At 40.1% G+C, this 24091-nt stretch overlaps 1 protein-coding gene across 12 annotated transcripts in view; it reads right to left on the bottom strand.

Moving 5' to 3' along the window:
* The window catches only part of LOC143960856 (uncharacterized), a 243733-nt gene that overhangs the window by 209168 nt on the left and 10474 nt on the right, over window positions 1-24091 (bottom strand). For all 12 annotated transcript variants that reach the window (XM_077469808.1, XM_077469811.1, XM_077469803.1 and 9 more), the window contains exons 2-5: window positions 21076-21239; window positions 16799-16858; window positions 12418-12477; window positions 12216-12266 (exon numbers count right to left, since the gene is read on the bottom strand). In XM_077469808.1, the coding sequence (XP_077325934.1) occupies window positions 12216-12266; window positions 12418-12477; window positions 16799-16858; window positions 21076-21239 (335 nt within the window). The remainder of the gene's footprint in view (window positions 1-12215; window positions 12267-12417; window positions 12478-16798; window positions 16859-21075; window positions 21240-24091) is intronic.

The raw sequence follows: 24091 nt of genomic DNA, 5'->3' as shown, positions 1-24091 counted from the left end.
ACTCCAATACTTACTTATCAGGAATAATGCCGGAGGCTGGAGTTGGTCCAGAATCCATGACAGGCCTGGATACTGGCCGTACTGGCTTGGCCCCCCAAAGTGCACGTGAAGTGCGCGAAAGATATGTGACTTATTTTAACGGTAGGGGGGCCATTGCAATGCCACCCAATATTTAATTTTTAAAAAGAGGAAAATAATAAAATAACCTCAAATCTGAAATGTGTTTTCTTGCTTGCTTTTGGTTTGTGCTGTCTCCTATGTTATCCTAGTGCACTTGTAGTGCCAAGTGTATTTTCATTAAATTCAATAAGGCCCATTGTCACTGGATACACAAAATCCCTTTTCCCAAACTGGTATTAAGCATTGAAAGAATACGCCACACATTGTTGATTATTCAAAATTTTAATTTGGCCACATTCACATGTGCCATTGAATATTTAGTGATCTAAATTTTTTTTTTGGGTTTATTTAACTTTCTTTGCCAAACATTTTTTTGTTTGCTTTTTTTTCAATTTTTTAAAAACTTTTTTTTTTTTTTTTTTTTGTGGTTTTTATTTTTCTATAAAAAATATGAAAAATGTATAAAACAACAATCAGCCACAATCGTAAAAATTGGTGAAGTAACAATCTTTGAACTAAAACAAGGGAAATGAAGAACATGATCGATATTATGGAGAAACGGATTATATTCTCCCCAAAATATCGATCATGTTCTTCATTTCCAGCTGCATATTGTCAATCTGAGTCTTCATGAGATCCAGGCTAGTTCGCATGTCATCTAGTTCCCCATTCCAGCCCATTATCTGGCCAATCAGCCTTTGTGCGCTGTCACTGGAAAATGGGGCCCTTTCCACAAACAGAACATCACCTACAATAGATGGGAAAAATTGGGTCAAAAATTATGCAGTCATACATGGATTTCAACAAGCTGGGGTGTCAGACACTCACCTGGTGGGGTGCCCAGCTCCCCTACTTCCTCCACCTCTCCTTCCTCAACCTCTCCTTCCTCGACATCCTCGGGGGGGGGCACTGGTGCTTGGAAATGTGTCGCTTTCCACAACCACAACATCACCTAAAATAGATGTAAAAAAATGTGTTTGGAAATATGCAGGTATACATCGATTACCGATGTGGTGTCAGACACTCACCTGGTGGGGTGCCCATCTCCTCTCCTTCTTCCACCTCTCCTTCCTCCACATGCACATCCACGGGGGGGATGGGGCTAACCTCACATTCCTGCTGGCAAGGGTGGCGGTCCCTGGGATCCTGCTTTGCGAGTCTTTTCTCCCCTATGAGAAATTAACAAACAAAAAGGTATACTTTAGCACACAGATATTTAAGGCCAGAACTAGGAAGATGAAACCTTGATTAGAAGTGTTGTACAATTGTCGGTTTATGAAGAGATGCAAAATGTGAAGACATGAGAAATCAATTCACTTTGCCAAAAAAGCAAATAATTTGCTTTTTGTGCGAAGGTTCACACATGCCCAACCCCCCCCCCCCCCCAAGTATACCAGGGAACCCCGTGTGGCGTGTGGTTTACCCTAATAAATGTTCTCTGGTGTCCCACACCTTTGCTCATGAGTGCAGATGTGTTTTTACCCAGCTGCCAAGTGTCCTCTCCTTCAATTACACTGAATGTTCTTTTCTAGTCATTGTATTTTGAAACACATCTAAACCACAATGTCCTAATCATTTGTTGTGTCCTAAAAATTACACACCCAAAAAATGCTGTTCAAACCCTGTATCATAAACGAGGTTTGCCACGAACAATTTACGAGGGTTTGTTAAAACGATACGATTCTTTTACTGTATACAACATGAAAGCAGCAATTTTTTACATTGTACAAAGGTAAAGCATATGGATCTGTATGCAATAATCATAAAATAGGAACACACGACAAGTACTTACTTTTTTTCAGAACTTTCTTGATCCTTCTGAATTGATCCGGCTCCCTCAATTTCAGGTCGGACCACCGTTTCCTCAATTGGTCTTTTGACCGTCGTACCCCAAAACGATTATGCAGGGTCTTAACTACTTTGGCCATGATTCTGGCCTTGCGCAAGTTCGGATGGGTGTATGGTCCATGCTTGCCATCATAATCCTTACTTCGCAAGATTCCCACCATCTCCACCATCTCTTGAAATGCCATATTTGAGGCCTTAAATCTCCTCTTTCCGGATCGGGACGTTTGGGGCTCCGGGGATTCCTGACTACTGGAGTCGTTCATATCAAGCACCTGTTGTGTTTCCGCCATGTTTCTCCTACTGCGCACCGTAGAGAAAAGAGGGCGGGAAATATTCTTGTAAAAGAACGTCATGGGCGGGCAAAGCAGGCGTAGTTCTACGCGTACGCACTGGATCTTACGCCAAAATCACACGTCGTACGTACGTTAAGTGCGCAGAAAGGGCGGGAAACCATGAACTTGACTAAAAGAACGTCAGGGGCGGGCAACGCAGGCGTAGTTCTACGCGCACGCACTGGATCTTACGACAAAAATCACACGTCGTACGTACGTTAAGTGCGCAGAAAGGGCGGGAAACCATGAACTTGACTAAAAGATAGTCAGGGGCGGGCAACGCAGGCGTAGTTCTACGCGTACGCACTGGATCTTACGACAAAAATCACACGTCGTGCGTACGTTAAGTGCGCAGAAAGGGCGGGAAACCATGAACTTGACTAAAAGAACGTCAGGGGCGGGCAACGCAGGCGTAGTTCTACGCGTACGCACTGTATATAACGACAAAAATCACATGTCGTATGTTCGTTTGCGAAAATAGGAACAGAAGTTGGGAGCAAGCAAAACGAAGGTAAGTTTAAACCATTTCCCCAAATAAGTGGCAGATCCTGGAGTCTATCTTGGGCTAAGATTAGGAGAGTCTGAGCTAACATTATGTTTTTTGGCTTGTGTATTGTCTTTCAGAAAAATGAATCAAAAATTCAGGGATCCTGAATTTTTAAGTCTGTTTATCGACAAGTATAAAGAGATGTCAAATCTGTGGCATGCCAAGCACAAGGATTATTTTAATAAACGAGTAAGGAGGGCAACACTGGAGAGATTTTTGACATTTGTGCAGACTTGGATCCCAGAGGCAGACGTGGACTTTGTGGAGAAGAAAATTCAAATATTGCAAAATATGTACCGAAAGGAAAAGAGGAAAATCGCTCAATCCCAAACATCAGGAGCAGCACCAGGTGATGTGTATGTACCCAGGCTGTGGTACTTTGAAAAGCTACGGTTCCTGGACGACCAGTGTAAACCCAGGGAGTCGCTTTCTACTCTTCCCTCCACCCTTCCCTCCACCCTTCCCTGCAGCATTCCCTCCACCTCAGCAGAGGCTGATGAGCCTTCCATCCTGGAAGAAGCGGATGCACCCAGCTGGAGCCAGGTATATTTTTAACAAAAATTGTGATATTCATAATATTAATGATGTTAACTAGATGTTATTCGAATTTGTACGCTATTATTGATGTTAAAAAATATTTAAAAATTGGACCTATCAATTTACAGTAGTGGCCACAAATGTTTGTCACCAGCAGAAACAAGAAATAGTGGTGTCATAATGATACTCTTTTATATGTATTACCAGAATTTTGAAGTCAGGAGCTGAAAAATGTTTAGGATTGATGAACAAAAAACTAAAACAATGTCCCTTTTTTATACACAGGAGGAGCTCAGCCAGGAGGAAGGTGGGGAAAGTGGCAGGCAGGAGGAGGCTATGCCCACTCTCAGCCAGGAGGAGTCCATGCCCTCTGTCAGGCAGGAGGTGGCCGGGCCTAGTAGAAGCATGACAACATCTCAAGTGCCTCCCCTCCGTCTTCCATCCAAAAGGGCCAAAAAAAATACGCAGGCACAAGAGGAATCCCTGCGACTAATTAGAGAGGCTACTAATGTTTTAAACAGCCCCCCTGACGCAGAAGAGGCCTATGGCTGCTACATCGCCAGCCGGCTCCAGCAACTAGAGATGGGCCAACGTCTCCACTGTGAAAGGCTCATTTTCCTGGCGTTACAGAAGGGGTTCAGTGGAGAATTATCTGCCAACAGTAATATTGTGGAGCAAGTTCCTCCTGTTCCTCCTCCTCCTCCTCCTCCTCCTCCTCCTGCCACAAGTCCACCACCGGAGACACAGCCTCCCAGGAAGGCTACAGGGAAGTCTGCAGGGAAGGGTGCAGTGAAGGGTGGAGCGAAGAGAAGAAGGTGATGACCTGGCTTCACTCTGGTCCGACCAACCACAGCCTGGGGACATATATACCATCTGATGCTGCTCTTGATGTCTGGGATTCTGGGACCATATTGGATTTTGTAATATTTGAATTTTCTTTGCCACAAAGTTTCACGTTTGCCCTGGGGCCAAAAGGCTACACAAATGTCACAAGTTTCTCCAGTGTTGCCTTCATTTTTTTGTTTGTTCAACCAGAATAAATGGATATTTTTGTTTGAAAATATAATTGCCTATGTGTTTTTTGGTCAAATACCTTTCTATAAAAGACAATGTGAAATTAACAAGGGACACTAACCTCCTTGAGGTTATAAACAAAATAAAAATGTTATTGTGGTAACTTGTCACCAGAATAAAAATAAAAAGGTTATTGTGGTAATGAAAAAAAATAAAAATAAAATAAAGTTTTTGGTTTTAACTTGACGGAACAATTAAATATGGAGATCACAATAAAAAAAAAATGGTAAAGAATTGTACCAAAAATATGTAGGCAAAAAATTAGTCAACAACATTTTTTCTTTGTTTTTTTTATTTTTTTGGAGTAATTTTTTCATCAATATTTTTGGGTGAAATCATGAACATTTTTTTTCTTGTGATCTCCATATTTAATTATTCGGTCAAGTTAACAACTTTTTTTTGTTTTTGTTTTAATTGACAGAATAATTAAATATGGAGATCACAAGAAAAACATGGTAAAGAATTGTACCAAAAATATGGAGTAAAAAAAATTAGTCCAAAAAAAAAAAAAAAAAAAAATATTGAGATGGGGCTTTAAAATAAAAACAAGATCATTCATGAGATGAGGAGAAATAAAACAGAAATGTGTTTGGTGAGAACTCTGTGAGTGAATATGAGCAGCAAAGCAACTTCGTTCTTCTAGCATTATAAATAAAAAGGCTTCGTTCTTCTAGCATTATAAAGAAGATGCGCTATACATTTAAACGAGCACAGAATTTGCAGCATGACGAATGTGCTACTTCCAATACGAACTGGAGTTTTACAAGACCGAGCACTTCCGTCTCGTACTTGCTTCAGAGCATGCGTCGTTTTAGGACTGTCGGAACAGCATACAGACGAGCGGACTTCTACATCGGACCTGGGTCCGGCGGAGTTCCGTCGGGAAAATTTGAAGCATGCTTTATTTCTAAAGTCCGTCAGACTTTTGCGAAGCTAAAGTCCGTTGCAGCCCACACACGATCGGATAGTCCGCCGGACTCAGTCCGTCGGAGTTTGGATGTCGAAAAGTCCGCTCGTGTGTACGGGGCATAAGGGCCAGCCAGAAGTTGTAATCTTTTCCTGCGACTGCCTGACAATGTTTTTTTGTGTGTGTGTTGAACGGTGCGGCAAGTGCCTGTTGTATAAGCAATGAATGAATTAACAATGAATGTACATTATGTCTACATGTAATACATCTTGGTTGGTCACACACCTCGCTCAAAGTCCCAAATTCCCCCTTTCATTCATATTTAGTAGGGATGGAGGTTCACTACGATGTGCCTCATTTAAAGTCCCCAAAAAAAACCTTCCTATGCTAGGGGTAGCATGTTTGCTTGAACCTTATTAGATTTCCTTCCATTCTTGATTAAAACATGGAGTTGGCGGGAAGGAGCCCATCAATACTTTGCTGGTATTTTGACAAAGGCCCCCTCTTTTCAGTGCACATTATAAACATCTTGCAGGAACAAACCACCTATAATTTGCAACATAACATATAGTAATAAAATAATAGGTTATACATTAAGGCAAGATAATGACACAACATCTCAAATTACAAATGACAAAACAGCCACAAAAAATGTTGCAAAAGACCACGCACAGACATAAAAAAAGTGTTAGAGTATGAATAACTGCCCCGACAGGACACGATGGACAGTAGATCCACAAAAAAAAAAAAAAAAACAGACAGTGCACACGGTTAGGAATACCTACAACAATATGCAATATAAATTATAACTCATAGATAAGAGACACCAGGGAGTTGATTAACATCACTTGAAAAGGGGCACACCACCCCTAATAAAGGAATTGGATTTGAAAAGCTAGTAGGGCAGCCAGTAAGGAAAAGAGATGGGACTCAGTAGTCACTCAGTGCACTGGGGTGTAGTAGCCTATATCATCAAAGGAAGGAGAGATCTGGCTCAGTTGCTATCTCAATCACTGTGATAAAGCTGTTGAAATATGATCACAAAAATCATGCAAAATGTCCAGATAAGAAAATGACAACAATAAAGTGCATACATCATGGTATATACAGAGGGCTGCATGCTATAATGCGCATACACTAGAGTAAAAAATGTCAGTACCATGACCATCATTGAAAATACTGTAGATAACAGGGTGGGAGGAGGAAGGTCCTCCTCACCAGTAAAAAAATATATGCAGTAAGAGATGCAGTGCTCATCTGGGAACTAGAATTGTGATACTTCTCAATACATAAGGAAATAAATCAAGCATTGCACATGTATGGCAAAAATATGTCAAAACACAGCAATAAGCACATGTATGTTAGGGAACTCCTTGGAAAAATCAGGGTTAGAATGCACAAGTGTAAAGTGCACCATCCCCACTCAATCAGGTATGCTGGTGGGAGAGGATCTGGAAAATGTAAAATGTGATTGCAGGACAAAAGAATGCTGCCTCACTTGCCTTATGGGTTCCTTTTTATATGGCTAATGCTCATCAGAAGGGAAACATTGAAGGCCAACCTGTCACAGTCTCAGGGTAAACATAACAAAAATTGACTCATGTCCTTTCAAGTGCACTTGCAGTGCAAAGTCGATTTTCCTTTAGTAAATAACCCCCTCAGCCTCATTACTCCACTTACTATGAAATTAGGGCATCACAACTCCTTCACAGACTCAAAGCAGAATGTTGCAGACAGTAGCCACTTTCTGCAGCATCTAGGATTCACGCACCAGTGAAAGAAATAGCAGGTCAAGAAGACCTGAACCATACCAAAGACAACTAGAAAAGGTGACAAAGACCTGGTGAGTGGGGTAAAACATGTCACGGAGACATGGCACGCTGGCTGAGGCCACATTTATCTACATACTAATGTACTGGGTTGTTGAGTGGCACATTTTCTTCTTTTTGATAATACACCTAGAAAAAGATGTATACAGGCAAAAAAAATCCTGAGTTCAGAGTTGGGTTTTTTCTGCAAAACATTGCAAGGCCCCACTACCTCACAGGTCCTGAGCTTCTCTAATGATCCCTTATTGCCCTTGGTGGTTACCCTGACTATCAGGGAGGCTCAAAATGTAGGAGGGGAGGGTAAAATAACTTACAGTGGGATCTTTTGTCACGTATGGTGACCACATTTCCAAACTTCCATTCAGGGACACCCCCCCCCCCCCAAAAAAAAGATGATTTCTGATCCCTTTTTATGCTAATATTTGTGGCAAAGGTGTATTATGAAATCAGTGGGCCTGTGTGCAAGATCATACATGGGCCCTAGGATCACTTTTCAGAAAGAACTACCGCAGGTCTATCCCCTTATATCCTCTTCCAGAGTGCACCCTTGGTGCCTCCAGGGTGCCCCCTTAGTACTAATGAACTAATGTACTAAGGGGCACTCCAAGAGATGTAAAGGGGCTATCTGGAGGAGGTAAGGGGCACTATGGAGGATGTAAGGGGGCTCCAGAGGATGTAAAGGGGGATGAAGGGGGCACTCTGGTGATACTAACTTAGCCAGAGCCTCCTTACATCCTCTGGAGTACCCTTTACATTCTCCTCCAGAGTGTCTTTATAGTACCTTTAGAGTTCCCCTTTAATACTACTGTTCATCCATGCTGAAGTTTGTAAGGGGGCACTGTGGAAAAAGTAAAGGGGCACTCTGGAGGCACCCTGGAGGTTTTAATGGGACACCCTGGAGGATGTAAGGGGACACTCCAGAGGCACTTAGGCCGCGTACACACGGGCGGACTGTTCGCCCAACTTTGTTCGTCAAACAATCCGACAAACAGTCCGCTCAAAATTTGCATGAACGGACTTGACCACACACGATGAATGAACAGTCCGCTGAAAGCGTGCGCGATGACGTGAACGGCACGTACGACGGGACGAGAAATTCAACGTCCAATACACTGCAATGCAACCTTCGCCGTGTAAATCCTTTCTGAGCATGCGCGAAACTTAGTTTGTCGAACAAGCCTACACACGAGCGGACTGTCCGCCGAAACCAAGTTTCAGCGGACTGTCTTAGGGAATTCCGAAAAACTTTGTTCGTCAGACTGTCCGCTGAAACTGTCCGCTGAAGCCCACACACGAGCGGACTGTCCGCTGAAACACTGTTCAGCGGACAAAGTTGGGCGAACAGTCCGCCCGTGTGTACGCGGCCTAAGATAGTACCTCCAGAGTGCCCCCTGTAGAGAGCCCTGAGGAGCAATTGCCATTAATCCATGCCATGTCAATGTTAGGAGTAGAGTACCCTGCCCACCTCACAGCTACCCTATTTCAGTCCTGCTTGCCCTCTCTCTGCCACAGCCCTGTGTTATCTGTACCTGTGAGGCTTATTGCAACTCCTTGCTGGTGTCACTTGCTCTCTGACTTTGTGGTGAAGTGCAGGGAGGAGAAGTTCCAGGACTGGAGTCTGTATATGTCATACTTCTCTGGAGACAGTAGGGCAGCACTCGCTCCTGGTCTCACTGTCTGACAGTCTGTGATGTCACTGGTTGCTAGACGCTCTAGCATCCAGTTCTGCAAATGTAGTCAACAGGGTGGCTGAGCTGGCTGTGTCCACTATTTAATTCCGGGACACTGTATTGTGGGCACCCTATTGTCATGCAGTTTTTATTGAAGGTTAACTCTGCATATGCATTTTTCAGTGGTTGAAATTTTTCAGGTTTTTGAAATATTTACTTTTATATTTGCTTTGGAATGATTGCGTATGTCAGGGTCAACATGTGATTGCTCAGGTGGCATGAAACTACAAGTCTCAACATCCTGGAGATAGTTAAAGTTATGGTGTAGTGTCACACTCACAATAACAGAAACGCCATAAATCACCTAAATTAGATAGCACAATATACTATATATGAATGTGTTTGAGGCGTTGGTTTGTAATAATGGACCTGCCATATTGTAGGCCAGTTTATTTAATTTAAAAATGCTATGTCAATGATAACTATTGCATATTTTTTTTAAAACTAAAGCATAATTTATGTGTAGATGTGTGCATGCACGTATGGTAGGGGTCTTTGTTTTGTTATAGTAAAAAATCATAAGCTTTGTAATTTGTTTGGAATCTTTGGATCACCTTGAACTTGATCACACTGCAGAAAACATTAAGAGCTTGGCTATTCCGTGTTCAAGCTCAGCAAGAATTAGGTAAGAAACAATTGAGTACTGTCCATGATACTTTTTATTTGCACTAACATTGAAATTTTCAGGACAAGCTTTCCAGGTGTACCTTCTTCTTCAAGGTCCAAGCAGTACTAATACAGAACGGGTTAGCAGTATGTGAAGTAAAACAATCTCTTAGGAAAAAAAAAACACACACACACACACACACACAAACATATACAGCAATGGTAATTAACCCCCTTCTGCTGACAGTATGCACATATGGGGCCTCATTGAACTGGGATTCTTTCCCGTGGAGTTGCGTATATGCATATTTTTCTTTTGTGCTGAGAGTGCCCCGCACAACGCACTCCCAGCACAAAGACCGGGGTCTCACCTGGAGCCTTGGGTCCCATACTAACCTGATCACCTCTAATTGAATTTAAAATGAAAAATAAAGAAAAATTACCTAGATCAAGGTGTGATCTAGGTCAGGGTTAGTGACCGGGTCAAGTAAGGGTCAAAGGTCAGGGTAAGATGTCATTATCAGCATATTTTGGGCAGGATTAAAAAAAAAAAAATCTTATCAGTGTCAGTTTATTTTAGAATAAAAAAAGCAACATGCACACTCTTGTTTCTGGCCCGTACTACGGGCACATTCAACAACTATCATACACCTATGTGGTATCACTGCGATCATCAGTAGCAGGCAATTTTTTTTTGGTGGTAGGTTATGGTAGTATCAAGAAAAATACAGTTAAATTAAAAAAGAAAAAAAGATTTATCTTTTTTAACTATTTTGGGCCAGTTTTCCTTTGATAATAAAAAAATCAGGAGATATCCATTACCATTTACCACCAAATGAAAGCCCACTTTGTCCTGAAAGAAACTAGGGATAATCCACCTGGATGCACAGAGTAGTATGATAATATGTGCACTTTTACTAACGCATGTCAAGGTTGCAAAATTGTGCTTAGGCATTACCATTGGTTTTACCCTTATGCGGGAAGGGGTTAAACTTGGAGAGTTTTTTTTCCCTAAGAGATCATTTTACTTAAAGAGGTTGTAAAGGCAATTTCCAAGAGTGTCTCAACCATTCGAGATTCTCCATTGGCTCCCGCTGCTGTCAATCAATGTCAGCTAGTCAATCAGGGAAGGGAGGGGCGAGGCTCAGTGTCCAAAGACTGAGACTCAGCTCGGGTACCCCCCTAGCAAGCTGCTTGCTGTGGGGGCTCTGAACAGGAGGGAGGGGCCCGGAGCACAGATGAGAATCCAGGCTACTCTGTCCAAATCCACTGCAACAGAGCAGGTAAGTATCACGTTTATTATTTTTATAGGAAAAAAAACGAGACTTTACAGTCACTTTAACATACTGCTAACATTTTGTTTATTAGTACTGCTTGTACCTTGAAGAAGGGGGTACATCCTGAAACCTTGTCCTGAAAATTTGGATGCTAGTGTAAATAAAAATATCATGGACAATACTCAATTATTTTTACTGCAAGTGCACTAATATAGTTACAATCTTCTCAAGCATAAGATATCGTAAGTCAGTGATGCAAGGCCTACAATTACTGAAACTATTCATTGTAGTACTAATACATTCTTTAGATGATAAATGCCAGGAGGCATAAGCTAAACACAATTTATGCATAGATGCGGGTGTGTATATGTGATAGGGCCTTTGTTTTGTTCTTTTTAAAATTCATATGTAGGAGGTATGTAGTCAGTGTTATAAGTATAATTAGTATAATTAGGATGACTCTTTAGATCACCATGTTCCTTATGATGACACCACAGAGAAAATCAACAGGTACCTGTTCAGTTTCCAAACCAAGCTGCTATAGTTGTCCTAGGACATCCTAAGTCAGTGGGCTTGGTTTACTAAAGGCAAACAGACTATTAACCTTGTGAGGGAAGTTGCACTTTGCAAAGGAATTTTCCTCACAGTTCCGTGAATGAGATGAAGTTCTACTGACTTCTATCATCCAATCACGTACAAGCAAAATGCAGGGTTTTTTTTCTTTGTAAGTGCATAAGTATTCTTTGCAAAGTAAAGAACTATACTAAGCTCTGGGGAAAATTCCCTTGCAAAGTGAACTGCCTATTTGCCATTATTAAAACTACTCCACTGACTCTTTGGCTTATTAGTATTGAAGCTGATCAGTGCACTACTAACACACTACTAAAGGCTCGCTGTCTCAAATATGGATTCGATAAAATATTCATAGGATATAGAAATTGATTTATAATGAACTGATTCCGTAATTCTTATTCTAACTATATAAAATACCAATGTGAAAAGATATTATATATATTTTTGTTTCCACAATTAAGCTGGCCATACACAGTTCAGAGCAAAAAAACTAAACCGATTCCCCATCTACACACTCAAGGGGATGGGAAAATCCTCCTTGCTGCGCTATTGTATTCTGACATCAGAGAGATTCCCCCACCATCTAAATACACAGATTAGGCCTACAGCCACTGAACAAGTGGCTTTTATCTAATGGAATTTGTGGACCAAAATTCAGCTGGTCCCTGCTGAGCCAAATTTCAATCCATCTCTAGCCACCTTTGCTATAAAAGTGGTCTAAGGGCTAAGTTATGAATATCAAGGAAAAGTTAAAAATGTTAAAAACAATAATGGTAACACATACATGCATACAAATTTAAGCATGCACATGCAATTGCAGATAATATATATTTACCAGTGTATCATGCGTTTTCAGAACATCATCAACAGCACACAAAGTATCCTTCTGTAAAAGCATAGTGTAAATTTAGCATATTTTCAAAAAAGAAACATACACTGAAATCTCAACTAGCCAAAAATATCTACCATATGTATATACACAGTGTGAATCACACAGACACAAATACTCTAGAACAGAGATTAAAAATAATACATACCAGATCTTCTTGTAATGCTTTATAAAAAGCTTCAAAATTGTCGTCATTAAGTTTTGTTCCCTATTATAAATCAAACATTTAATAACATTAATATTATGTTATAGTTTTAAACTAAATAGATGTAACAACCATATCATACCATGACAACTAAAAATACTGTACTATTAGACTATGGGGGTTATTTACTAAAACTGGAGGGTGCAAAATCTGGTGCAGCTGTGCATAGAAACCAATCAGCTTCCAGATTTTATTGCACAAAGCTTAATTGAACAAGCTAAAGATAGAAGCTGATTGGTTACTATGCACAGCTACACCAGATTCTGAGTGCACCAGTTTTAGTAAATCAACTAATAATATAATTACAGATTGCGAGTGACAGAAAAATAGCTAGAGTAAGTAAAAAAATGTAATATATTAGATTTGAGTGTACAAACTTTATTTTCAAAACAATGTATATTTATACACATGGGTTAAAAAGATTGGACAGGAACTCAGCATGGAAAACATGCTTAAATGATATACAGCTGTTGGAGCGTGAGATCCGGGATAGACACATAACCTATGCCTGTTTTACCAGTGTTGGGAGACACTTTTTTTTATGTTTGATATTTTTTATTGGTTCAAAAGAAAAGGTGTTTTCACAAAACAGCGCCAATTGGGCATACCCTGGCGAAGTGCATAAAATAAGTCAAAAGTACATATAAATAATTTTGGTTAAACAGGTACGCCACATTGGACCGATTACTACCAGAAAAAAAAGAGGCAGAGAATGGTCAAAAAATGACCAAGTCTGTGGAACAAACGAGTAGGAGATGCGTCTACCCGCACCCCCAAGAAGCTCGCACAGGCGAGCTTCTTGGGTCAGCAATCCACTGTTTCCAGAGCTCAGTGAAGGAAGTTGTGGACTGGTTGGCTTTTGAAAACGCATGTTCCATTTGAAAGTGTTGGTTGAGTATCTGAATTACCTCTTTTAAGAGAGGGGCCTGGGTTCACTTCCATTTTCTTGCAATTGCCAGGCGGGCAGCAATTAAGATATGTGTCACCAGAGTTTGCTCTCGTTTGGGCCAGGAGGGGATGGACAGGCCCAGGAGTAGGTCCAGGGGGGGTAATGGAAAAGACACAGCGGATAAAGAGTGAATTAAACGTTCAACTTTCCCCCAGAATTTCCTGATGGTAGGGCAGTCCCACCAGATATGGGTTAATGATCCCGTTTCGTCACAACCCCTCCAACATTTGGGAGAGGAGGACGGGTAGATCCTTGTCAGCTTTTCTGGGGTGAGGGGAGACACTTTTAAATGTGGGTGCTATGTGGTTTGAATAAAACGAGAAAAGGAAACAAAACCTTTCTATTGGATGTCAAGATTGATTAGTTACAACAGAGGAGATTTGAGATCATCAATTAAGGATCTGCAGAGTATTGTGCCCTGTTAAGGGAGAATGCGTGTTTGCTGGTTCCTTATCACTAGCCACCGATATCGGTGAGTGATCTTGATGATGAGCGGTGGAGGATACATGTGATACTCGAAAAATTTGAATATCGTGCACAATTTTATTTATTTCACTAATTCAACTTAAAAGGTGAAACTAATAAATGAGATAGACTCATTACATGCAAAGCAAGATTGTTTAAGTCGTAATTTGTCATAATTGTGATTATTATGGCTTACAGCTCATGAAAACCCCAAATTCACAATCTCAGAAAATTAGAATATTGTGAAAAGGTACAATATTCTAGGCTCAAAGTGACACACTATAATCAGCTAATTAAGCCATAACACCTGCAAAGGGTTCCCGAGCCTTTAAATGATCTCTGTCTGGTTCAGAGGGAATCACAATCATGGGAAAGACTGCTGACGTGACAGTTGTGCAGAAAACCATCATTGACACCCTCCATAAGGAGAGAGAGCCTCACAAGGTAATTGCAAAATAAGTTGGATGTTTCCAAAGTGCTGCATCAAAGCACATTAATAGAAAGTTATGTGGAAGGGAAAAGTGTGGAAGAAAAGGGTCCACAAGCAGCAGTGATGACCGCAGTCTGGAGAGGATTGTCAGGAAAGGGCCATTCAAAGGTGCTGGGAACTTTCACAAGGAATGGACGGAGGCTGGAGTCAGTACATCAAGAGCCACCACATACAGACGGATCATGGACATGGGCTTTAAATGTTGTATTCCTCTTGTCAAGCCACTCCTGAACAACAAACAATGTCAGAAGCATCTTACCTGGGCTAAAGAAACACACCTGGTCTGTTGCTCATTGGTCCCAAGTCCTCTGTTCTGATGAGTGCAAATTTTGAATCTCATTTGGAAACGAAGGACCCAGAGTATGGAGGAAGAATTGAGAGGCACACACTGCAAGATGCTTGAAGTCCAGTGTGAAGTTTCCACAGTCTGTGTTGATTGGGAGAGCCATGTCATCTGCTGGTGTTGGTCCACTGAGCTTCATTAAGTCCAGGGTCAATGCAGCCATCTATCAGGAGATTTTGGAGCACTTCATGCTTCCTTCTGCAGATGAGCTCTATTGGGATGCTGACTTCATTTTCCGGCAGGACTTGGCACCTGCCCACACTGCCAAAACCTGGTTCAATGACGGAGGGATTACTGTGCTTGATTGGCCAGTAAACTCGTCTTACCTGAACCCCATAAAGAATCTATGGGGCATTGCCAAGAGAAAGATGAGCAACATGAGACCTAACAATGCAGAAGAGCTGAAGGCCTCTATTGAAGCATCCTGGTCTTCCATAACACCTCAGCAGTGCCACAGGCTGATAGCTTCCATGCCACGCCACATTGAGGCAGTAATTGCTGCAAAAGGGGCCCAAACCAAGTACTTAATACATATGCATGCTTATACTTTTCAGAGGTCTGATATTGTTTGTTCTATGTACAATCCAAGTTTTATTGATTGCATGTAATATTGTAATTTTTTGAGATTGTGGATTTGGGGTTTTCTTGCTTTGCATGTAATGAGTCTATCTCATATATTAGTTTCACCTTTTAAGTTGCATTAGTGAAATAAATAAACTTTTATACAATATTCTATTTTTTTGAGTATCACCTGTATATCACTTGGAATGGTGTTTATATCATGAAGAAATTTGTATTTACACATGTGGGATTGAAAAATGATTATTTAACTTTTTTTGATACAAATTGTTATTTTTTGGCACACTTTATAGGCTTTTGTGCTTTGTTTTTCTGGTTTGGTATATATGATATACACAGATTTAAGCAGATGCTTATGATGAGTTTAGTTACTCACTCCTTTATTATATGTTGGTGTGGTTACATATCAAAAAATTTTCATTTTTATTTTTGTTTCTTTGTCACTTTTTTTGATATAATTACCACTAGTATCTGAGTAACATTATGAAGTATTGGAGAGATATTATAGGATTGTGTTGTGTTGTATGTTCTTTTAATTTTGGATTTGATTAGTTTAACCCACATCTGGGCACATCACTGTCTTTTTTACATTTTTTAACTGTTGGAATAGTTTGATATTATTATTTTATTTTTATATATTTTTTTAAAGATGGAGAATACAACAGGATGAGCTGAAACATATAAAGAGGGGTGGGAATCCCCAAAACTACTAGGTGGACAGGACTTAAAACCCTAAAAAATATTTGAATACAAAGACTCGCTCATCCCTCATCGCTTGACCTATAACTACAATATAAAGTTTGAGTAGACCCAACCTTAAAATTAGGTTTTACACAAGAAATAGAAACATAGTGATTTAGAGAATCTGAAGGACTGCCACTGATGGTCAAAGAAGTCTAGAATAGTTACAACTGAACAAACAAATTAAAGTAAGGTTGGATTCATGCCCAAAGTAAACAAGTATTATGTTTGCAGCTTACCAATTTTTAGATGTGGTGGCTGCATTAGTTTCTTTCTTTTTTTTCTTCCTGATGATTCTGTTAGCAAGTTTGTAGTTTTTCAACAAAACAAACCGATTACCGCTGACAGGAGTGATTACAATGATCATCTTTTAGTTATTTGTGTAAAACTTTTATTCTCAGAAGAACAAAACAGTTTTCTGCAACGCCTTAAAAAGTGTTAGCTTTTTTTAATAATTTAAAATCTGCTAGCACATCTAACACTTTCCTTCCCTCAGACTGAGAATGCTGCTGTCCAAAGATGCCCCTTTTCTCCATCCTCCAGAGTATGGATAATCTTATACAGGAGGTCTGTTACTGGCCAGTTCACCAGGTGAAAACAGAGAGAAAAAAGGCTAAAAAAAGAAAACGAATGCAGCCACCACATCTAATGATTGGTAAGCTGCAATATATTACATTTTAGTTTTTTGGTACCACTTTAACCTATCATGAAATAAGTATGTGGAAAAAAATGTTGTGCTAATGGCTTTTGTAATTACCAATCCTTGGTCATACTGACAAACCAACACACCAGTTCTTAGAAGTAATTCACTTGAATGCTGTAAAAAAAAAGAATAAAAAAGAAAATAATGTCTTCAACTCTACTTTCAAAGTACATTCTAACACGAGGGCTGCTCATGTTTAAACAAAGCTATTATGTTTTGGGGTCAGACGTCAAATGTCAAATGCTTCTTTATAAAAAAAAGCTTTGTCATGTATTTGATCAGGATCTAATTTTTGTTCATGCAGGTGATCATTACTTAGACTGATGTCACACTTGCAACCCTTTTGCAACAATTGCATTTTTGCTGGCTGAATGAGCAAAGCATCGCTCTCTTAATGGTGAGAAACATACAGCAGCATAACTTCTGAAAAGGAGGACACTGTACCTCACTCATCTGGCTAGCAACAGAGCAATCTGCAAAAGCAGATTTTCACAGCACTTTGAAGAAGAAGTCGCTAAGAAAAGTATTGCAAATGCTACATCTGCCTTACCTTTGGTCAGTTTTTCTCTGCGGCTTATAGATGGCTCAATTAATAATACAGACTAATGCCCTGTACACACGGTTGGACTTTCCAATGGAAAAATCCGTTTGATTTTTTCCGATGGATTTTGGCCCAAACTTGTCTAGCATACACACGCTCGCACAAAGTTGTCAGAAAATCTGATCGTTCTGAATGTGGTGACGTAAAACGCATACGACGGACTATAAAGAGGCCAGTAGCCAATAGCTTTCGTCTCGTAATTTATTCTGAGCATGCGTGGCACTTTGTCCGTGGGAATTGTCTACACACGATCGGAATTTAAACTATTGGATTTTGTTGTCGGAATATTTTAGATCCAGCTCTCAAACTTTGTGTGTCAAAAATTCCGACGGAAAAAGTCCGATGGAGCCCACACACGATCGGATTTCCCCGACAACACAATCCAATCGCACCTTTTCCGTCGGAAAGTCCGACCGTGTGTACAGGGCATAAGTGTTTGTCTTTAAACAGTTATACAGTTTTCTTCCTTGTCATCTGTAATAATAACAGTTGAGTTCTGTCTGTAAAACTCTTTTTAAATTTGCATTAACATTCAAATTTCCAGGACAAGCTTTCGGGTAAAATATGTAAGTTAGTGCACATAAAAAAAGTATTACGGAGAGTACTCAATTGTTTTTGTGCGTGTCATTGTCATGTTGCGTACGCTTGTCATCTGTAGAAATATGAAGGCAAACACCGGGTGCTTGGAATCAAACTGTTATAAATGAAATAAAGAAAGACTCACCATTACTGTAAAAATGGAAAAGAGGTGAAACGTGGATCACTTTTTGCCATTGAGTATATTTCTGACCCCATACCCCAAGCAGAGAGATTTAGAAGATTGTGTAATCAGGGAACATATTGGATATACATTTTAAATACACTGAGTTAAAATGGGCTCAATGAGGAATTAGATGTCAGCACTATTTTATGTTTCTTGAGCCTATTGCCATTCTGTTTACACGTCCTCGCTTGGGCTTCTTATCACTGCTGTACCTCGATAGCCAATATTAGTTGAGACATTAATCATTGTTAACATTCGTTATTCATATTATTATTTTTATCTTTCATAAATTTATTTATATTTTCCATATATTCATCTTTCTATGAGCTCCACAGGATATTGTTTACTTTTTAAATTCTCTCTAGGCCAATCCTCATAAAGACCAAAGTTGCTGGTATCTCTTTTAGTGTTTCTTCTACTTTGCTCTGATATACATTGTAATTTATCTTTTTTATTTATCTTTTTTTTCTTCCCCTCTTGTTACATGTTTCCCCTGTGAAGCAGCCATACTCTTTTTGTACCAAATTTTTATTTTTTCCTTCCCCAAGTGTCACCTTGACATTTTTGTTATTGCACATGATGTTATGTTTATTCTCTTCTTAGTTATGACACCAATTATTAGTGGAAATATCTATCTATCTATCTATCTATCTATCTATCTATCTATCTATCTATCTATCTATCTATCTATCTATCTATCTATCTATCTATCTATCTATATAGATATACTATGCCTCCACAACATACTTTCAGGCTTGAGAAAGGCAATATCTTTGAAACACATTGCTTGGATATGTCCAAACACATTCCCATGATTCAGTTACCCACCAGAATTGAGTCTGCACACTGCTAAACCTCAAGAGTCATGCACCAGTCCTATCCTCCAGTGTTTGCTATAACCCTCCATGAGCCTCTCAGCTCTTTCACTTCATTACATCCTTTCCCCTTCTATTGTATGCAGGTTACCCCAAAATGATCAGTCCTGACCACTCAGATCCAACACTTGCAGATCTATAAACTTACATTGGTCAGTGTTCTCTCCTGATCCTGTCTGCTCCATCCTCCACATACCAGCACTTGGATTGGCAGATAGGCAGTACAATTTTTCAGTCTGTAGGCTTCTCCAGTGTATTGCACACATCTGTCTACTTCCTCATCACATACCAACACCTGGATTTATAGATCAACCTACGACCTATTGGTTTAACTAGATGAACTTGTGTCTTTATTCAATCTGACTATGTAACTATGACCTTTCAGCTTCTTTAGCACAGCATATACTAGAGCCTGCCAGCATTTCAATCTACCCTGGGCCTATCAGATCCATCCTGTGCACACTAGCACTTGGGTTGGCAGACGGGCAGTACAGTTTCCTACCTTGTCAGCTCCTGCACTGCATCTCACACATCTGAACCAATACTTGGATTGGCAGAACAGCACATGATATTCCTGTACCTGTCAGCTTCTGTATTGCATACATCAGTACAGCATACACTTGAGCCCGCCATCTTCTTTATTGTGTATGCTAGTTCCTGGATTTGCAGATTAAGATATTAAATAACCTCCAGCAATGCCTCTCAAAATCACCTACAGATGGTTGATTTCTGAATTGCAAGATGTGACTGCTGGCTCCATTCCTCCACCACTATACTTCTGACAAGTACACCAGCCAGATTCTGCAGCATCCATAGCTCTTCCCATTTGATTTCTGCTTGTGAAATATTCAAATTTTGCCAGCTCCTTCCAGAGCATAGAAAAACACGTACACAAGATGTGTGTGCAGCTCAGCTGTTCACCTGTGACCCCATACAAAGGAAATATAGGATGCCACTATAGGCTCTAGTAGGTCTTTATATGCTGACAACCACTGGGAGTGCAGGCAGAGAAAGAGCTTGTCTCAGCTCCATAGAAGTCAATGATGAAAGAAGAGAAGTTCCAGGAGCCGCACATCACACAAAACTGTTTTGCCCCACCTACAGGGCCCAGTAATGGGAATATGTCATGGGTGGGGTGAAACAACTCACGGGTTGTGACCTGGATGGAGTCTAGGCTGAGGCTGCTTCTACTCTTTACATGAGAATTTTGTGTGATGTGCGGCTCCTGGGACTTCTCTTCCTTCCTCATTTGATAGCTATTCACCTGCCAGCATTCTCTTTTAGCCTGTTATCATTCATTCAGAGGCTTACTAGAAACTCAAGCCCATACATTGCCAGATCAACATGCTAGCGGATGTGATCTTTTAATTACATTCCTCTACTATTCCACTTCATACTGTGGGCCTTTCTTTATTTCATTTGTAACAATTTGATTCCAAGTGCCCGGTTTGCCTTTACATTTCTGAGGATTTTTGGACCTCCCCCAGTCTGGACTTTTTCACCTTGCTGGAATGTTCAGTATAGTTTAGTTTAATTCCATATCTACTTCTCCCACCTGACTATAGCCCGTACTACAGACTATTTTTTTGGCCATAAGCTAGGTTAGAAGCAGTAATATGGTAAAAAAAAATCTGTGTAAAAGTGTTGCTTTGGATGCATGTATCTACAGACGTCTGTGATGTAAACCCAACCCTGTCTGCATGCATCTTTGGTTATCTTTGTGAGCTCCTTGAAAACCCTAAAAACTCAGCCTTACACTCCAAAAGCTCTGGCACTCCCTTAACCGTCAGAGAGGTATGCCTTGCAGGGTGTATGTGGCTAATTTCTGACTTTGACAGAAAGTCAAGATCTGTCAATTAAGATCTGGTGGTTCCCTGAAGGCCAAAAAAGATAACCAAAAGTATATGCAGACATCTGTCAATGCCTATGTTTAACATAAGAGCTCCAATTGTATTCATGTCCCATGTGACAGGTTTACTTTAAACATTTAAGAAACTGCAGCAGCATCAAGTGATGAATGTGTGTACATATGATTGTGATGAATCATATATTTTCTTTATATAAATAGTAATAACAAGCAATAATACATAACTGTTAATGCTTCGATTATACATGAGGATGGAAGCTCTGGAACAGTAGGGGCTTCTGGAGCCACTGGAACATCAACAGCAGGGACTTCTGGATCCTTTGCAATGGTAGCAGAAGGCTTAATATCAAAGGAACCACCAAGGAGGCCATTCACAGGTGGAAGAGAACCTGAAATTGTAGAGTGAATTATAATGAAAAAAGTGAACTGTAATCTTTTCAAAGGGAGAATAGCAGTGGCTGCCTTTGCAGTCTTTCATCTGAACATGCTACTTTCTGAGCCATTGACTTGGAACAAGTGTATACATCATGAAAGCCAAAATGAAGACGAATCCCCCTATCTGCCCCAGGTTGGAGGCTTCCCAGTTCACTCCACACTTCTAACTGCCGCCATGCAGTGACAACATCCGGCTTGGCTTCACAGACAACAGGCATCCATCTCCTTACAACATGGTTATTGGCACCCCCCCCCCCCCCCATGCTGGTTTGGTCATTGGTCTGGATGACATTAATCCCTCAATGCCTAGGTCACCAGTGTGGTATCGTTTGCTTTCGTTCTACTTTTTATATTGTGGACAATAAACATTGTGGTTTTATCTATGGTTTGGTTCACTGGTTTCTTCATATCTGGCCATCCAGGTTATTGAGTGCTGTCACATTTTCCAAATGTGAACTGTCAGCTACACTAGCCCTGTGAGAAAGCAGCTAAACCTTTCTCCCCTGCCTATACAGATTTTGATTCGCAGCTTTTGATTCACAGATTTTGATTCACAGCTCTTAGCACTTGAGGGACAGTGTCTCTTTTTCATTCATAAAAAAATAGCTTATAACAGTGATCATCACTGTAAAAAGCAATCATAGTGTATGGTGACACTGTACCACTCTGGTCACAGTGTGTTATGTGAATGAATTGTAGAAAAAAAAAGTAAAAAAAAAAAAAAATAATTAAATACGTTTATAATTCTTTTCGTACATATTTGTCACCAGTGTCCCATGATCGTTGCCACACCAGTCATATGATAACTGGTGTATTGCGTTAGTGACAGTATATAAAATAAAATGTGAAAAAAAAACATATTTTATTTAGTTTCTTAATTAAAAAATACCAATAACAATTTCAATGTTGAAAAACTCACCATGCCTAATATACACTTATTTGGAGTATTTTACCAAAGAAATGTAGCAGAATAGATTTTGGCCCAAATTTATAAATAAATATTGTTTATTTGCAACATTTGATAACAGAACCTAAGAAAAATGTTTCTATAGCAAAACAAAAAAACAAGTGATGATTAAATACCACCAAAAGAAAGCTCTATCTGTCTCAAAAAAATGTTACAAATGTAATTTGGGTGCAGTGTTACATGAGTAATTGGCATTCAAAGTATAACTGGTGGCTTTTTTTTGTCTGTTTTCGTCTTTTTTCCCTCTGTTTTCACCTGGTGATCTGACTAGTAACACACTTCCTGTAATAGAGTGTCCTCCTCTAGATAATGGAACACGTGGGCACCTGTTTACAGCAGCATTTTTAGCTTGGGCGGGGGGGGGGGGGGGGGGTGTTAGATGTACTAGCAGGAAAAAAGGAAAAAATCTGCGCTACAGTGAAAAATAAAAACCACCCTAATTGTGTATGATGCAGCAATTCAAATATATACCAAAATGTTATATATATAAGTAAATGGAAAAAGCAAAAGAACTGCGCAATCCCTAATATTTCATATTAGGATATAAATATCTCACCAAAAATACAGTGAAACATAAGTGCTCAATATTACATGAAAATACCATAGACACCCAAAAATTACTTAATAGCATATGATAGTGAATATATAAACAGTGACACAAAATTACATAAACATATGCCTATTTGCATAAACAATGAGTCTCAGTGATGCTAATGCCCAAAAAATTGAGCATACAAAACAACGTGCAAAAAACACATATATAAATCACATGAATAATTAATGTCTCAAACCGGCTGACCAGTCTCTAGATCATATGTTGACGTGAAACAAATTAAGGTGCACCAACACCATACAAATAAAAATGGCTCCTTACCAGATGCCCCAGTAAGGAGCACTTTATTTCAAAAGAATCAGATCGGAGTGTACATCAATCTTGAATCATCCAAAACAGAATCCCCTTAGAGCAAGACTCGGATGTATTCCTTGCCCCGAGAGCAGTCTCTTGTGCTGGTCCAGCAAGTCGCTCCCTGGGAGGCACAAGTTCAGTGAGCCGTCCTCTGTTAACGTCAAATTTGAGATGGAGGACTTACAGTTTTGCCGTACGGTCGTCGGTTCACTGGGTTGTTAGCTAGTACTTTCCAGGAGTTTGGACTTCTGGCTCCTCGAAGGACCAAAATGAGATTTATATGGAATAACAAGTCCCATAGGATAGCCAGCTCAGTTCTCCTTGCAACCCGAGGGTTCTAAAGTGCTAATTTTAAAGGGTAATATACAAGTTACTGTCCTAAAAAGTGTTTGGGGACCCGGGTCCTTCCCCAGGGGACATGGATCAATGCAAAAAAAAGTTTTAAAAACGGCCGTTTTTTCAGGAGCAGTGATTTTAATAATGATTAAAGTGAAACAATAAAAGTGTAATATTCCTTTAAATTTCGTAGCTGGGGGGTATCTATAGTATGCCTGTGAAGGGGTGCATGTTTCTGGTGCTTAGAACTGTCCCTGCACAAAGTGTCATTTGTGCAAGAAAAAAAGTCTTTTAAAATCACTTGCGGCTAAATTGTCGGCTCCCCGTAATACAGAGAACACTCAATGAGTGTTCTCTGTATTAGCCGACAATTCATTCATTCATTGATAAAAAAAAAGAAAAAGTGTGGGGGTTCCCCTAAATTCAATTACCAGGCCCTTCAGGTCTGACATGGATATTAAGGGGAACCCCGTGTCAAATTTAAATATTTTTTTTACGTGGGGGTCCCCCTAAAAATCCATACCAGACCCTTTATCCGAGCAGGCAACCTGGCAGGCCGCAGGAAAAGAGGGGGGGACGAGAGAGCGGCCCCCACT

The sequence above is a fragment of the Lithobates pipiens genome, unplaced genomic scaffold (assembly GCF_037356315.1).
Source record: "Lithobates pipiens isolate NorthernLeopardFrog02 unplaced genomic scaffold, aLitPip1_a1.2 Scaffold_8, whole genome shotgun sequence".
NCBI classification, from domain to species: domain Eukaryota; kingdom Metazoa; phylum Chordata; class Amphibia; order Anura; family Ranidae; genus Lithobates; species Lithobates pipiens.
Note: the sequence above shows the minus strand (reverse complement) of the source record. Positions and strands in the feature narration are given on the sequence as shown.